At 51.2% G+C, this 15,267-nt stretch overlaps 1 protein-coding gene across 1 annotated transcript; it reads right to left on the bottom strand.

Moving 5' to 3' along the window:
• Window positions 1–1,531: 1,531 nt before the first annotated feature.
• igfbp3 (insulin-like growth factor binding protein 3) lies at window positions 1,532–13,892 on the bottom strand. Its single transcript, XM_084692968.1, has 4 exons — window positions 13,441–13,892; window positions 9,970–10,226; window positions 9,360–9,479; window positions 1,532–1,717 (listed from the first exon to the last, which is right to left on the bottom strand). The coding sequence occupies exons 1-4, from the start codon at window positions 13,802–13,804 to the stop codon at window positions 1,592–1,594; spliced, it is 867 nt and encodes a 288-aa protein (XP_084549094.1). The 5' UTR covers window positions 13,805–13,892; the 3' UTR covers window positions 1,532–1,591.
• Between the last annotated feature and the right edge of the window lie 1,375 nt (window positions 13,893–15,267).

The raw sequence follows: 15,267 nt of genomic DNA, 5'->3' as shown, positions 1-15,267 counted from the left end.
TACAAGCATCTCAGAAAATGAAACAAAACCCCCCCAAAAAAACGAAAACGGTAACAGAAGATGTTTTAAGTTGCATTGAAAGAAAGTTTTGAGGAACTAAATTCACTGTCAGAAGTCCTGTTGTAGCGTAACTTCTTGTTTTTTTTTGTCGTTGGTTTGTTCTAGTTCATGCTTCATCTCTTTACAGTGTCGATTGTTGCGTTTAACGTTATCTTTACGGGGAAAAAACATATGCGAATGGGTTCCAAATTGCCTGTAGGGTTGGATTGAGGAGGAGGAGGATGGGGGGGGGGGGGGGGTGGAGGGGTAACGGGCGCAGCTAAAGTGCTTTGAGTGCTTGTGCTCGGGCTCGAAGCACTGGGTGGGTCATACGGCGCCAGTGGTCACCTGACGGCGTGGTCACCTGACGGCGTGGTCACAGCGGGCACAATGGGCCTAACAGAGCCTACACCAGGCCACACCCCTGACAGGAAGAAGATTGCAGAGGGGAACATGTCAGCTTGACAGCGGCCAATTAGAGCCCTAACTGGCAGAGAGGCAGAACCGAGGCTATTCAGCCAAACGGACCAAGGCTGCAGGGTGGTATGCGCGCACGAGGTACATGACTGCTGAAGGGGGAGGGACTACAGGTGGGGTTTAAGGCATCGTGATTGGCTGTATCCATCTCCTCCTCAGGGCCTCTGACTGTGACAGGGCACATGTAGTGGGCCAGGCTGGTGCCATGGAAACAGGGGGGGAAGGCCAAAAGTGTCCATCGTGGTAGCAAGAGAAGCCAGTTTTTCCCATGAGCCTTTGCTGCATGATGGACCCTGAGCAAGATAGGGCGTCTGCATTATAGAATGACGGATGGTCCAGAGATATACAGATATCCCTAAACTGAGCTTAGTGATGGACAGCATTTACACACGGTCACGCATACACACACGCACACGCACACAAAAGCCCACACACAGCACAAACGCACGGACACTCTTGAGCAAGCGAACAGCACGCACACAGACACAAACATACACGCGCACACATTTGTCGAGTTGGGTCACAGTCACAAAAACAAGTCCTCTTTAAAGTGAGTGGAAAACCCCCTCTCTCTAAAAGATTAGTGCAGATGATGAGAATCTCCGTTTCCCTCTTCCGAAGTTTCCATTGAAGTGTCAGAGGTTCCCGAAACACAGAGCAGACGGCTGTGATGGACAGGAGGCTCGGCCTATAGGCCTCGGCTGTGCTCCCCGGCTTGTGTCCAACCCACACCTCCCCTGCACCCGCCCCCCCACCCCACCCCCAGGCCAGCAGTCACGTGACCCCGTGGTCAAAAGTCCAGCGCTCGTTCAAATGTATACACAGTCCCCCAGGATGACAGTAGCTCCTAGCTCTCCTTCCTCTCTCCCTCCCTCTCTCTCTCTCTCTCTCTCTGTCTCTCTCTCTCTCTCTCTCTCTCTCTCTCTCGCTCTCTCACCTTCATCTTCCAAACCCGCCGTCCCACCGCCTCTCCTTCGAACCCTCTTGCTCTCTCTCTCTCTCTCTCTCTCTTCTCTCTCTCTCTCTCTCTCTCTCTCTCTCTCTCTCTCTTCTCCCTTTCTCGCTCTCGCTTCTTTCATTGACTCTCCAGGTTGTAGCACAGGGCCTCTCCCTTGTCCTTGCCGTCGTAGACAGGGAGCGACTGTCCATACTTGTCCACGCACCAGCAGACGCCTCTCTTCCTGCCCTTAGATGGACGGCACTGCTCGGGGGGGAGAGAGAGGGGGGAGGGAGAGGGGGGAGAGGAGAAAGGAAGACACCGTTATCGTACACTACACATAATGGATTGCTTCAAATTGACCAGAGGCCACTCCTCAACAAGTGACGTGTCTTAGGTAGACGGCACCGGCATTGGAAGGACTAGCACACTGACACCATTCAACCAGCACTGGCCCCTGTCCACCGTCCAGACTCACACAGGGAGGATAGGACCGAGGGACAGAAAGGGTGAGATAGAGAGAGAGAGAGAGGGGGGGGGGGCAAAGAGATTAAGACAGTTGGACAGAGAAGCAGGAAGAGAAGGATAGATACAGAAAGACAGAAACAGTGCGAGAAAGAGAGATACATGGAGACAGTAGGACAGAGAAGCAGTAGGAGAGAGAGAGAGAGAGAGAGAGAGAGAGAGAGAGAGAGAAAAAAAGACTAAGAAAGAGAGAAAACGAAAGACAGAAATATAGAGAAAGGACGAGAATGAAAAGAGGTTAGGACTTGCTTTGAGACAAGCTGTGTAAACAGATTAGTGTTTCCAAGGCAAGGGCTTAAATTGACACTCATTTATCAACACCTTCTTTTCCAGAGATGTGTCTGTGTGTGTGTGTGTGGGAGGGGGGGGGTTGTATCCCTGTTCTCTCCCCTAGCCCTCACCTCCACCCCCCCACTCTATACCTCACACTGTTACCTCACAATTGTCATATTTTCTCCCCTTCTCCATCTCTCTCTCTCTCTCTCTCCCTCTCCATCTCTCTCTCTCTCTCTCTCTCTCTCTCCCTCTCCATCACTCTCTCTCTCTCTCTCTCTCTCTCTCTCTCTCTCTCTCTCTCTCTCTCTCTCTCTCTCTCTCTCTCTCTCTCTCTCTCTCTCTCTCTGTTCCGTGTTCTGTTTCCCCACTTTGGACCCTCGACAAGAATGCGTGCAAGTCAGCACAGAACTCAAATCATGTTCTATATCTACTTCAAAATATGTATATACATCTCCACAAACATGCACACACACATACACCCATTCCTGAAAGGTGATCTCAATTCCCCAGTCTGTCACAGTGCCGCTCTCTCAAACACCCTCTGTCTGCGACGGTTCACCCTGCGATGGACAACGCCAGAGTCACGCGCTCCCGGGTCCACAAGGGTCCTATGTTGTGGTGAGCAAAAGGCACCTTGTTTTTGGACAGGGAAAGAGTGAGAATGTGCCTGAGTGAGTGAGTGAGTGAGTGAGTGAGTGAGTGAGTGAGTGAGTGAGTGAGTGAGTGAGTGAGAGTGAGGGAGGGAAGGAGGGAGGGAGGGAATGAGGGAGGGAGGGAGGGAGGGAGCGAGGGAGGGAGGGAGGGAGGGAGGGAGGGAGGGAGGGAGGGAGGGAGGGAGGGAGGGAGGGAGGGAGGGAGGGAGGGAGGGAGGGAGGGAGGGAGGGAGGGAGGGAGGGAGGGAGGGAGGGAGTGTGAAAGTAAACAAGCAGTTGCTAAAATATTTGCCAAGGCCGTGGGGAACCAGACTTTCTATTCTGGGCATCTGGCAGACTCTCAAAATAATCTGGAGCTGATTATGGCTGACACACACACACACACCTGTAAACATCCACAGGCCCTCACACACACAGCACCCCCTCCGAACGCACAAACACACCTTAACAGGGCAACGGCTTTGGGTGGCATTTTTACGAACCAAGCTTAGAAGTTTATCGACACCCTGGCATTAAGTGAACCAGACTAATTCCATTAGTGGGATTCAAAGAGATAGACAGGAGAGGTTGACCAGGTGTCTGTTTCCGGAACGCAGTCAACATACACATGCAGCCAAGCCCAGGATCAAAGGAAGCTTTATGGAGAGGAAACCCTATTAAAATACCTCAAACTACAGCAGTTTGGAGAAAACCTTTCTCCCACTGACTTCTAGACATCTGTACACCCTCAATCCCTCTCATCATCTCTATCTATCTATCTCTTTCTCTCTCCCCCTTTCTCTATCTCTGTCTGCACAGTTCCCTTTCCTCCTTGGCTTCCTCTCATTCCCTCTTTCTCTTCCTCCCTGACTTCCTCCCTCCTTCCCTTGCTCACTCCCTGCCTCCCCCCCCACCTTCCGTTTCTCCCTCCCTGCCTCCCTCCTTGCCTCCCTCTCCACCCCTGCCTCCCACCCCACACCCTCCTTGCCTCCCTCTCCACTCCTGCCTCCCACCCCATTCCCTCCCTGCCTCCCTCCTTGCCTCCCTCTCCACCCCTGCCTCCCGCCCCCCTACCGCCAGTTGCTCTCAGCGCCAGCGTTTGCGGCCAAGCGTCTTTTTTTCCGCCCTGACCCAGTGGACGGGCCTGTGGAGAGAGGCTTCATATTGTGTTCCTGGGAGAGGGCTAATGATGATGGAGCCCTGTACGTTTGGGTGTGCGGTGAAAGAGAGCTAGAGGGAGAGAGAGAGAGGGGACTGAGAGAGAAAGAGAGAAAGAGGGGGAACTGAGAGAGAAAGAGAGAGGGGGGACTGAGAGAGAAAGAGAGAGAGAGAGAGAGAGAGAGAGAGAGAGAGAGAGAGAGAGAGAGAGAGAGAGAGAGAGAGAGAGAGAGAAAGAGAGAGAGGGGGGGAGAGAGAACGAGAAAAAGAGACCAAAGGAGCACAAGTGAGCACGCATGCACTCCCACTGTTGCTTGGCTACCTCTGAATTTCCGTTCCGTTCCGTCTCTCTCTCTCTTTCATCTGTAAACTATTAGCAGCACCATCTCCAGCTGACTTCTGCCAACAGTCTCCGTTTGCAGCAGAACTGAGCAGAGCAGAGGAGTAGAGCAGAGCAGAGCAGAGCAGAGGAGTAGAGCAGAGCAGAGCAGAGCAGAGCAGAGCATAGAAGAATAGAGTAGAGTAGAGCAGAGCAGAACTGAGCAGAGCAGACGAGTAGAGCAAAGCAGAGCAAAGTAGAGCATAGAAGAATAGAGTAGAGCAGAGCAGTGTAGACAGAGCAGAACAGAGTAGAGCAGAGTAGAGCAGACAGAGCAGAGCAGAGCAGAGCAGAGGAGAGTACAGCAGAGTAGAGCTGTGTAGACAGAAAAGAAGAGAGTAGAGCAGACAGAGCAGAGCAAAGCAGAGCAGAGCAAAGTAGAGTAGAGTAGAGTAGATAGAGCAGAGTACAATAGAGCAGAGTAATCAGAGCATAGCAGAGCAGAGCAGAGCAGAGTAGAGTAGAGTAGAGTAGACAGAGCAGAGAAGACAGAGCAGAACAGAGCAGAATAGACAGAGTAGAGTAGAGCAGAGTAGACAGAGCAGAATAGACAGAGCAGAGTACAGCAGAGTACAGCAGAGTACAACAGAGTAGAGTAGGCAAAGCAGAGCAGAGCAGAGCAGAGCAGAGCAGAGTAGAGTAGAGTAGAGTAGAGCAGAGCAGAGTAGAGTACAGCAGAGCAGAGCAGAGCAGAGCAGAGTATAGTATAGTATAGTATAGTATAGTATAGTATAGTATAGTATAGTATAGTATAGTATAGTATAGTATAGTATAGTAGAGCAGAGCAGAGCAGAGCAGAGTAGAGTAAAGCAGAGTAGAGTAGAGTAGAGTAGAGTAGAGTAGAGTAGAGTAGAGCAGAGCAGAGTAGAGTAGAGTAGAGTAGAGTAGAGTAGAGTAGAGCAGAGTAGAGTAGAGTAGAGTAGAGTAAAGTAGAGTAGACAGAGCAGTGCAGAGCAGAGTAGAGCACAGTAGAGTACAGCAGAGCAGAGCTGTGTAGACAGAGCAGAACAGAGTAGAGCAGACAGAGCAGGGCAGAGCAGAGCAGAGCAGAGCAGAGTAGACAGAGCAGAGCAGAGCAGAGCAAAGTAGAGTAGAATAGAGTAAAGCAGAGTAAACAGAGCAGAGCAGAGCAGAGTAGAGCAGAGCAGAGTAGACAAAGCAGAATAGAGTACAGCAGAGCAGAGTAAAGCAGAGTAGAGTAGAGCAGAGTAAAAAGAGCGGAGTAGAGTAGAGCAGAGCAGACAAAGCACAGTAGACACAGCAGAGCAGAGTAGACAGAGCAGAGCAGAGTAGAGTAGATTAGAGTAGAACAGAGTAGAGTAGACCGAGTAGAGTAGAGTAGAGTAGAGTAGAGTAGAGTAGAGGAGAGGAGAGGAGAGGAGAGGAGAGTAGACAGAGCAGAGCAGAGTAGAGTAGAGTAGAGCAGAGTAGACAGAGCAGAGTAGACAGAGCAGAGTAGACAGAGCAGAGCAGAGTAGACAGAGCAGAGTAGAGCAGAGCAGAGTAGACAGAGCAGAGTAGAGCAGAGCAGACCTAAGCAGGGGCGGTCACCCCATCTAAGACAGGGATGTGGCTTTCCAGTTGTCCATAAAAGACTGAGGCTAAAGGCACTGAAAAAGCACACACACACATTCCGTCATTATTTCCGTGGCTTGTCCCCCCCCCCCCCTCACTATCTATCTTTCACCTGGGGGGAGGGGTCGGTCACACTGTAGGAATATTCGGACACATCAGCTCACCTGGCTACTTATTAACGATATCTGCCTCTCACCTACCAAAGTCTCAGACCTTCTAGTAAGTACTAGACCTTCATTCCCAGACTTTGAGTCCTGTCTTGAGTCATGTCCACATAGTTGACACTAACAGAGCACACTTCATACACCCCCACACATTCATAATGCAGCCTTTATGGGGGGGGTGTTGTGTGTGTGTGGGAGTGTGTGAGTGTGTGCTCTTATAATGCCTGTCTTTATGGCTAATAGCAGCCCTGACGGACATTAAAAAGAGCCTGAGCTGACCACAGGGTAAACACAGGCTTATAAAACGTTGTGCGTGTGTGCGTGTGTGTGTGTGTCTGTGTGTGTGTGGGTGTGTGTGTGTGTGGGGCTGTGCGGGGGTGAAGCAGAACATGTGTGTGTGTGTGTGTGTGTGAAGGTGGTGTGTCTGTGCTTGGGTACTGGATGCGTGTACGATGGAGATAGGCGGCATATCAATGCACGCGTGTGTTTGTGCGCATGTATGTGCGTGTGTGGGGGAGAACGGCGGGGCGTGCGTGCTTGCGTGTGAATGCCCTTTACTGTGTGTATGTGTGTGTGTTTGTGTGTGAGAGAGAGTGTGTGTGTGTGTGTGCACATGGGAGTAACTCCCTGGCCCGCATATGGCTGCAGGATATTGCTTTTTCTAAATTCAGCCGACCTAATGAGAGTGCCTCCAATCCGAAACGAGCCTGGATTCAGCACACTGCAGCCTTACAGACACAGATCCAGTCTTACTGAGGCCGTCCGAAGGCACTGACGACCAACAGGTCGGACACGCTGCAGACAGGAGAGGCAGCGGGCAGACACGCCGAATGAGGCCGTGGAGTAAAAAGCCAGAAGAGCGTGGACACAGGACCGATGGACGGACAGAGGGATTGATCGATGGACGATCGACGGATGGATGGACAAACACAAGACGCAATGGATGGATGAAAAGATGGATGGACTGATGAGTGCATGAGTGAACGGACAGAGAGATGGACAGACGGACGGAGCAGGGACGGATGGACCCACATCCCTAGACTTCCCGAGGAGTTTGAAAACCAAAGAGAGGCGAGGAAGAGAAACCAGAAGGCAAAGCAGAGGGAGAGACCGAGTGAATATAGCTGTCTCTATCCCCGAGGGGTACTTGGTCATTATAAAGCCATTGTGGCCAGCATGCATGAGCTCCCACACTCAGTGTTGAGTGAGTCAGCCCTTTTGGGTCCGGGAGAGGGGGGGGGGGGGGGGGGTCTTAACTTCAACAAACACACCACACACACGCGCGCAAACACACACACGCCAATACAAGGCCAGTCAGGTGGGAAGAGAAGATCGAGAGGCAGAGGGAATAGAGAGGAGCGCGCGTGCCTGAAGGAAGCGAGGAGAAGGGGTTAAATGGGGGATGGGTGGATGAGAGAGGAGGGTTGGAGTGGAGGAGGGGCTGGATGAGAGAGCCTTGGAAGGGTGGGGGGTGGTGGAGAGAGAGGGAGAGAGAGAGAGAGAGAGAGAGGGAGAGAGAGAGGGAGAGAGAGAGAGAGAGAGAGAGAGAGGGAGAGAGAGAGAGAGAGAGAGAGAGAGAGAGAGAGAGAGAGAGAGAGGGAGAGAGGGAGAGAGAGAGAGAGAGAGAGGGAGAGAGAGGGAGAGAGAGAGAGAGAGAGAGAGAGAGAGAGAGAGAGAGAGAGAGAGAGAGAGAGAGAGAGAGAGAGAGAGAGAGAGAGAGAGAGAGAGAGAGAGAGAGAGGTAGGCAAGCCGGCGAAGGCATGCTTGGCTTACTCTAGGACACTGAGCCAATTCATTTAACTGCCGCTATAATTAGACTGGACTGTAGCCTTCTCAGGTATGGCTAGCCAATATCAGGCTTCTTCTGTGCTCCACTCACATTACACACACACACACACACACACACACACACATATATACTTGATTACTCATTCAGGTTATACCCCTTGAAAAGCCTGGACAACCATGTGGGTGCTCCCCTTCCTGCTTTCCCCGCCCTCTCTCCCCCTGCTTTTAACCCCTCGCTGTCTGTCCCCCCCCCCCTCTTCCCCCTCCCTTCCCCCCTTCCCCCCTCCCTTCCCCCACCCCCTTGGCCCTTCTCTTCACAGTATTGTCACCCTAGAACCCTTCACACGGTCTTCTCTTCGCCGTGCTTCCGGTCGTAAAACACAGTGACCACAACGCCCCCCCCCACCCTTACACACACACACATACACACATGCCCTTGATGGCTTTACCACAGTGAGACCGCCCCCCCCCCCCCCCCCCCTTCTCTGTCCCTCCGCACTGGGAGCCTGGCACACCGCTGCACACACGCACGCACACACACACACACCGCCGCACACACGCGAGTATGCGTGGACCCACTCCCGGGCACATCTCCCTTCTGGGCGCCTGCACGCACACGCGCGCGCGCTCTGACACAAACTACGAGGTCAGCAGGAAGGAGCATCATTGCTTTGGTTGTCCTGCGACGTGTAAACACCCAAGGGTGAGATTCTCAAACGAGCACTGATATCACTGAGTCGGAGCACTGTTAACATCAGCACACTCACAGGACACTAAACTTGAGTGTGTGTGTGTTTGCATTTGTGGTTGGAGATGGGCTCTGACTCACCGGTGTTAATAAGGGGGGGCATATAATGATTCACCCATTTCTCAGAATCTCCCCAATTCCCAGAATCCCTTAGATAAGGCTTGTATGGCTTCAGGAAGTTTGTATACGGGTATTTAGTCCCATCCAAAGATTGTTTTCGAACTTCCTCTCAACCAAAACTCCAACTCCCCCACATTTCTAGTTTAAACCACCAAACACTGTCATCCTTCCTGTTTCCACCCCACCCCTTCCACATGCACACACACACACACAGAGACACACACACACACACACACAGACAGACTTATGCACACCTGACCAAACCCATTTCCTACAAAGAAAGAACCAGGTAGCTAATGACTCTAATTCATGGGTATTACTGATTTCCTTGGTACAGGACTGTTGATGTTGATGTTGTTGTCATGGCAATCTTAGGAATGCCTTTCGAGGGCCAACGTGAGGATTATTCAAGATGTGTGTGTGTGTGTGTGTGTGTGAACGTGTGTGTGTGTTTATGCACGTGTGTGTGTGTGTGTGTGTGTGTTTATGCACGTGTGTGTGTGTTGGGGTATGTTTGCGTGTGCGTGTGAGTGACATTCACCTGTTTTTTCTTGTAAAAGCCTTTCTTGTCACAGTTGGGTATGCGGAAACCTCTTGGATTGAGCACGTTGGAGATCTTAAGACTGTTCAAGGTGCTTTCCATCTCTCTGCGACAAGGGCCCTGGGCAAACACCACAACTACAGTCAATGCATCAGCCAGTAAGTAAGACCCCCGCATGTCACTCTGGTGACTAGAGAGTGTGTATGACGAATGTGTATAGAGAGTGTGGATAATTAGTGTGTGTACAGAGTGTGTACAACAAATGTGTATAGCGTGTGAATGCAAAGTGTGTGTGTGTGTGTGTGTGCGGAGTGTGTGTACAGCGTGTGTGCGGAGAGTGTATCGAGAGTGTGTCAACAGAGCGTGTAAACAGAGTGTGTGGAGTGTGTGCGTGCGGAAAGTGTGCGAAGACAAAGAGAGTGTGTGTACAGAGTGTATACGGTGTGTGCAAATGAAGAGCGCGTACCAAGTGTAGAGGGTGTGTGTATCGAGTGTGTGTCTGCGCTTGTGCACAGAGTACACACAAAGAGAGTGTATAGATTGTGTGCATAGAGTGTGTGTAGAGGGTGGGCGCAGGAGCGTGCGTCGGCAGGAGGGGAAGGGAACTTACATACTCGGACTCCCTCTTGTTCTCCAGGGAGAGGTTGTGCATGTCGGTGTTGAGTCCCCCAGACACCAGCTCCACCTTGTAGCTGTGGCTCTTCCTGCTCTGGTCCTTCTTAATCACCTCCAGCCTGGCGTTCAGGGGCACCCTGCCGTCCGGCGCCCCCCGCGGCCCGCCCCCCGCGGCCCCCTCTCCGGGCGCTTCGGCGGTCTGCGCCTCGGTGGCGTTGGCGCTCCGCTCCTCAGCCGGGTCCCCAGCGTCCTCTGTCGAGACACGGGGGGGGGGGGGGGGAAGGATGTTGAGGCTTGGGCTTCGAGCGAAAGGTCGGCGGCTTGGCGTGAGGTGAGGTTTACTTTGGTTGCGGTGGCGCGCTGTGCTTAAGGGCAGATAAGAACCCGGACCTGCCTCAAAAACTCCAAAAGTCCCCAGCGCCACGGACACGAGCAAGAAGGGGAGGGTGAAGTCATGCGACCGAAGCGAGGAAAACACGATGGGGAAGATAAGAGGGATGTGGGTGGTGTTGGGGTGGAGGGTTGGAAGGGGGACGGGGGGAGAGGGGGACGGGGGAGAGGGGGAGGGGGGAGAGGGGGAGGGGGACGGGGGGTCTCCAAAAGATATAGAGAGGCAGATCAGGAGACACAAGTGGGGCGAGTGGGCCCGTTCCCCATATTTATAGACTCCGGGTCCCTGACATATCAAAGGACAGAGACGCAGCGCCGGAGCAATTTGACAAGTCTGGCGACTGTGGTGGCCTTGGTGGAGGGGTGGGGGATGGGTGCGCGCGGGGGGGGGGGGGGGGTCGAATGGAGGTGGAAGGGTGGGGGGGTCGGCGGGGCGATGAATAGCTGTTCCTAATATAGGAGGCCGAACCAAGCTTCCGCCAAACAGCCACAGCACATCGCAGGGGGCATGCAGTTGGCCACATCAGCATGACTGAGCCCAACGGTACGTTGGAGAGGGAGGGGGGGGGGGGGAGTTAAGGAGCCGCGAGGAGGACCTGTATAGTCACATCAAGAAAGAGAGAGACAGAGGGAGAGAGAGAAGAAATATAGAGAGAGAATGAAAGAATGAGAGAGAGAAAGAGGGGGGGAGGGGGAGAGAGAGAGAGAGAGGGAGAGAGAGACACAGAGAAAGAGAGAGAGAGAGAGAGAGAGAGAGAGAGAGAGAGAGAGAGAGAGAGAGAGAGAGGGACTGGTGCGTGACTGTTGTCAGGGATGACACGTCTTCTCCATCACGCGCTCACGCCATCACCAAAACCTGGCAAATGGATACTGGTGGAGCAGAGGCAGGGAAGGGCAGGGTTATAAATATTTATGTGAGTGTGTGTGTCTGCATATATATATAGATAGAGATATATATCTATATAAATATATATATATAAATATATATATATTAAAAAAAAAATATATATATATATATATATATATATATATACACACACAGAAACATACATACAGTCTGCTAAAGGATTAAATAGAACCAGATTGGAGCTTTAAAGAGTTGTGGGTGGGTAGGGACATGCAGGGGTGGAGCATGTGTGGTGGACAACCAACCCCTCTTTAACCACCTGCTCAATTAGTCACATAGTCAACGGTCTCCCAGACTACCCAGAACTCGAAATAATTCCTTTCAAACGATAATGTCAACACAAACATCAATAACATCCCCTACATAAACAAGAACATTAATCAGTGACAAGAAAATTGATACAATTCCAATGGTTTTGACTCAACTCTCACGAAAAAACAGAGTGATCCCAATTTGGATCAGGAATGTTTACACACAACGTAAACCTTTGCCGCGATCCACCGTAAGAATTCATGTATTTTTTGATAAACATATTACGCAATTTGCTTGTATGGCGGCAGTGGGGTAAACAGCTTAAACTGTGGTGAGAGGTCTCGTTAAACTCTGGGAAGAGTGGTTTGGTCTTTTCAGAAATGCAAAACCACCAGGCTGAAAATACAGCCTCCAGCCAGCGGGGGCGCCAGACGGGGCGCAAATTCAGAAGGTGCACACATTTCAGTATCTAATGAATACGGCGAGTGCATCTCCTCTGAACCCCAGAGCTCCTGTGGGTGGGATTGCAAGACAAGGGTGAGCATTCCAGGGCCACGTAATTCAGTCTGTGACATAGTCTTCCCTTGAACTGTGAACCGGAGCAGAAGCGATTCTTATAACCAAATCCACTTTGCACAAAGTAGCACCACAGAGAAATGACGGCATGAAGAAAATAGCTGGAGGTAGCCCACGTAACAGTGCATGAGAAACCCAGAGTTGTAAACTAGCTTGGCATCCTTGGATTTTGCTGACAAGCCTTTACAATGGGCTGTGTGTGTGTGTGTGTGTGTGTGTGTGTGTGTGTGTGTGTGTGTGTGTGTGTGTGTGTGTGTGTCGCCAAGCCAAACAACAAAGAGAAGAAAACGTACACTGGCGTCTCGAGGTCTGACATCAGCTATGACCGAATGCACAATAGAGTGTGTATGTGTACTGTACTCACAAGTAGGTGAAATGCTCGGAACATAGGCCTATTGAGTGTAACTATATGCAGTTTGTCATTTGCCTCCTGTGTATTTCAAATCATGTCTTTTTTAGCAGGTTAGTTATTGATGGTGTAGTGCTGTAGATCTATGCCATTTCCCCCCAACGTTGCGTTCAGTATTCATAACCGTTGCGCATGATCAATGCACCCCTTTTCTCCATCCACTCCAAGATAACATCACCTGAGAAAACATTGAGTTGGAGCAGCCACATTTCAGTATGTCATGCGCCCTCCCGCATATGTGTGTGCGCACACACACACACACACACTCACACACGCACAGAGAGGTATCTATCCGTGGGCAACAAATACTGGAGTATCGGTACATGCGCGCCTTAGCGCACTGAGCGGCCAAACTGGGGGAATGCAACGGCGAGGGCTCTCGAATGAATAAAACCGGCGCTACACAAATATATTGTTTATTAAAACGCAGAAAAGCACAACATGTTGCAAAATCAAGTGCGTGGTCGAAACATAGACCCCTTGGTTGTGGTTGGCACTAATGTCACGCGTGCGCAACGCGCACTGACAAATTGGCGAAACACCAACAGGAGGATTAATCTACATGGCTCTTATTTAAACTTTTTTAAAGCCTCTACAATCATATATTTAGATTTCTATACTATACTGAGTCCACCAAAGCGCTCGAGCCAGGCGAACTTGACTACAGTGCATCTGAATGAAATGTGCCCCTCAATCCGCAAGTCAAAGAGTCGCTATGCGATCATGAATAGCGTGTCGCACTAATGGATCAGTAAACCATAAAACGCACATAACGTTTTGACCACCAGAAACAATTCTGCTTAGGATATGCTATGGTTGGCCGCACATACTGTCAGGTCGTTTTCAACAGAAGATATTGGTATTTGGATCACACAAGCCTAGATAAGCGTTCTTGCGTGAAAGAGCGAGGTTTGAAACGGTGGGGTACCTACCTTGTTTCTGCGCGGGTAACAGAAAGCTGATGAGCTTTCTCGACGCGGCGCTTGAGCACACTCCGCGACCCTCGAGCAGGGCTTGAAGGGGTCGGCTTTCCCCCGGTTGGTGCTGACATGTCAAGCCAGAGCCGCAGCGTCCCGTATACACTCCACAAGCTTGACCCACCGAAAGGGCACAAGTCGTACAGCACCCACAGCCAGGCTCACGCACCCTCTCGACGCAGTCTTTTGGCAGCGGCTTGCACTGCATGAGCGCCCCGGCGTCACACGCTTCGCATCGGACCACCGGCCCCACGGTGTCCGCGAACCGGGTGAATACAGCCAGCACAGCAGTCAGACAAAGCACGCAGAGAGCGGGCATTCTGCCGATAAGCTGGTCACAAAGGGACAGTATGCGAGTTGTCACGTAGGCTTAAGGGGACTGTCTGTGACACAGCGAGCGGGCTAGCCTTCTCCATCTGTATTTTCTTTTACGCGAACTTCTCGTTTTATACAGGCGGAAAAAGAGCCAACAAGTCACACCCTCCATATGAATAATGTAAGTGGAGAGCCCCGGCTTTCGAGACCTCCGGCCAAACGAGGGTCCTCCATGTAGAACAGGACAGGTTACGATAACATCACTATGACGGTAATGTGTTACATTGCGAGGTTTGGTCGCTGTTTGTCACTGTCTGCAAAACGTGCAAGCAATTTTGATGCCCTTTCTTGTCAACATCGAGCCGGGTTCTTTGCTTGTAGTGTTTGGTCGGCAACTGTAAGAAAAACAATTATCTTTCATATCGGACCATCATTTTTTTATTGTTTTTCGATATGAGATATAAACAACCCACTTTCCAACACACACACACACACACACACACACACGCACACACACACACACACACACACACACACACACACACACACACACACACACACACACACACACACAGCCTCCACCAACATTCCTATGGGCAGGTGTGTAGGTGGCCCTCTCAGCCCACCAAAGCACTGTAATTTTCACAAGTGTGTGCGTGTGTGTGCGCGTGTGTGTGGGCTCGGTGGGGGGTATGACCATGATAGGTATTGCTTTACTGTTATGGGTTGGGAAACATGCTGTGTTCTAGAACCCAGTGTGTACGTCCAACCCCTCAAAGCATGTCAGTCACACACCAGAGTGCCCGACAGGGAGGAGCTACTGAGCATGAGCAGAACAGGCTGAATGCCCCCCCCCCCCCCCACACACCCCCCACACAACACCTCAACACCTTCCCGCCCTCGCTTTCAACCTCTCCTGCAGGATTGTTCTAAGAAATTATTAGACAGAAAGTTTAGGGATTGCGCTGGCTCAGCATACCCTCCTGTTCTGCAATAACAAACGCACGAGGGGGGTGCACACTGAGAAAATAAAGCAATCAGTATTGACCATTGTGTGATTTCCACCAGAGAAGCAGAAAAAATGTTGAGACTGCATTATGAAAAACAAGCAGAGAGTAAGGAAACACCCCCAGAATAGCAAGAAAAGGTCTGCAGCTAAGATTAGTTTTCTTAGTTCTTGGCAGTTTTCTTTTCTTTCTTTCATTTTTTACAGGGGTGAAATGCTGAGAGGTCTTTGCTGGTCTGCCTGTCTATCTGCCCTTCTATCTGCCTGTCTGTCTGCCTGTCTGCCTGTCTATCTGCCCTTCTATCTGCCTGCCTGTCTGCCTGTCTGCCTGCCGGTCTGCCTGTCTATCTGCCCTTCTATCTGCCTGTCTGTCTGCCTGTCTGTCTGCCTGCCGGTCTGCCTGTCTATCTGCCCTTCTATCTGCCTGCCTGTCTGCCTGTCTATCTGCCCTTCTATCTTCC

The sequence above is a fragment of the Hypomesus nipponensis genome, chromosome 26, assembly GCF_054491055.1.
Source record: "Hypomesus nipponensis isolate SF chromosome 26, ASM5449105v1, whole genome shotgun sequence".
NCBI classification, from domain to species: Eukaryota; Metazoa; Chordata; class Actinopteri; order Osmeriformes; family Osmeridae; genus Hypomesus; species Hypomesus nipponensis.
Note: the sequence above shows the minus strand (reverse complement) of the source record. Positions and strands in the feature narration are given on the sequence as shown.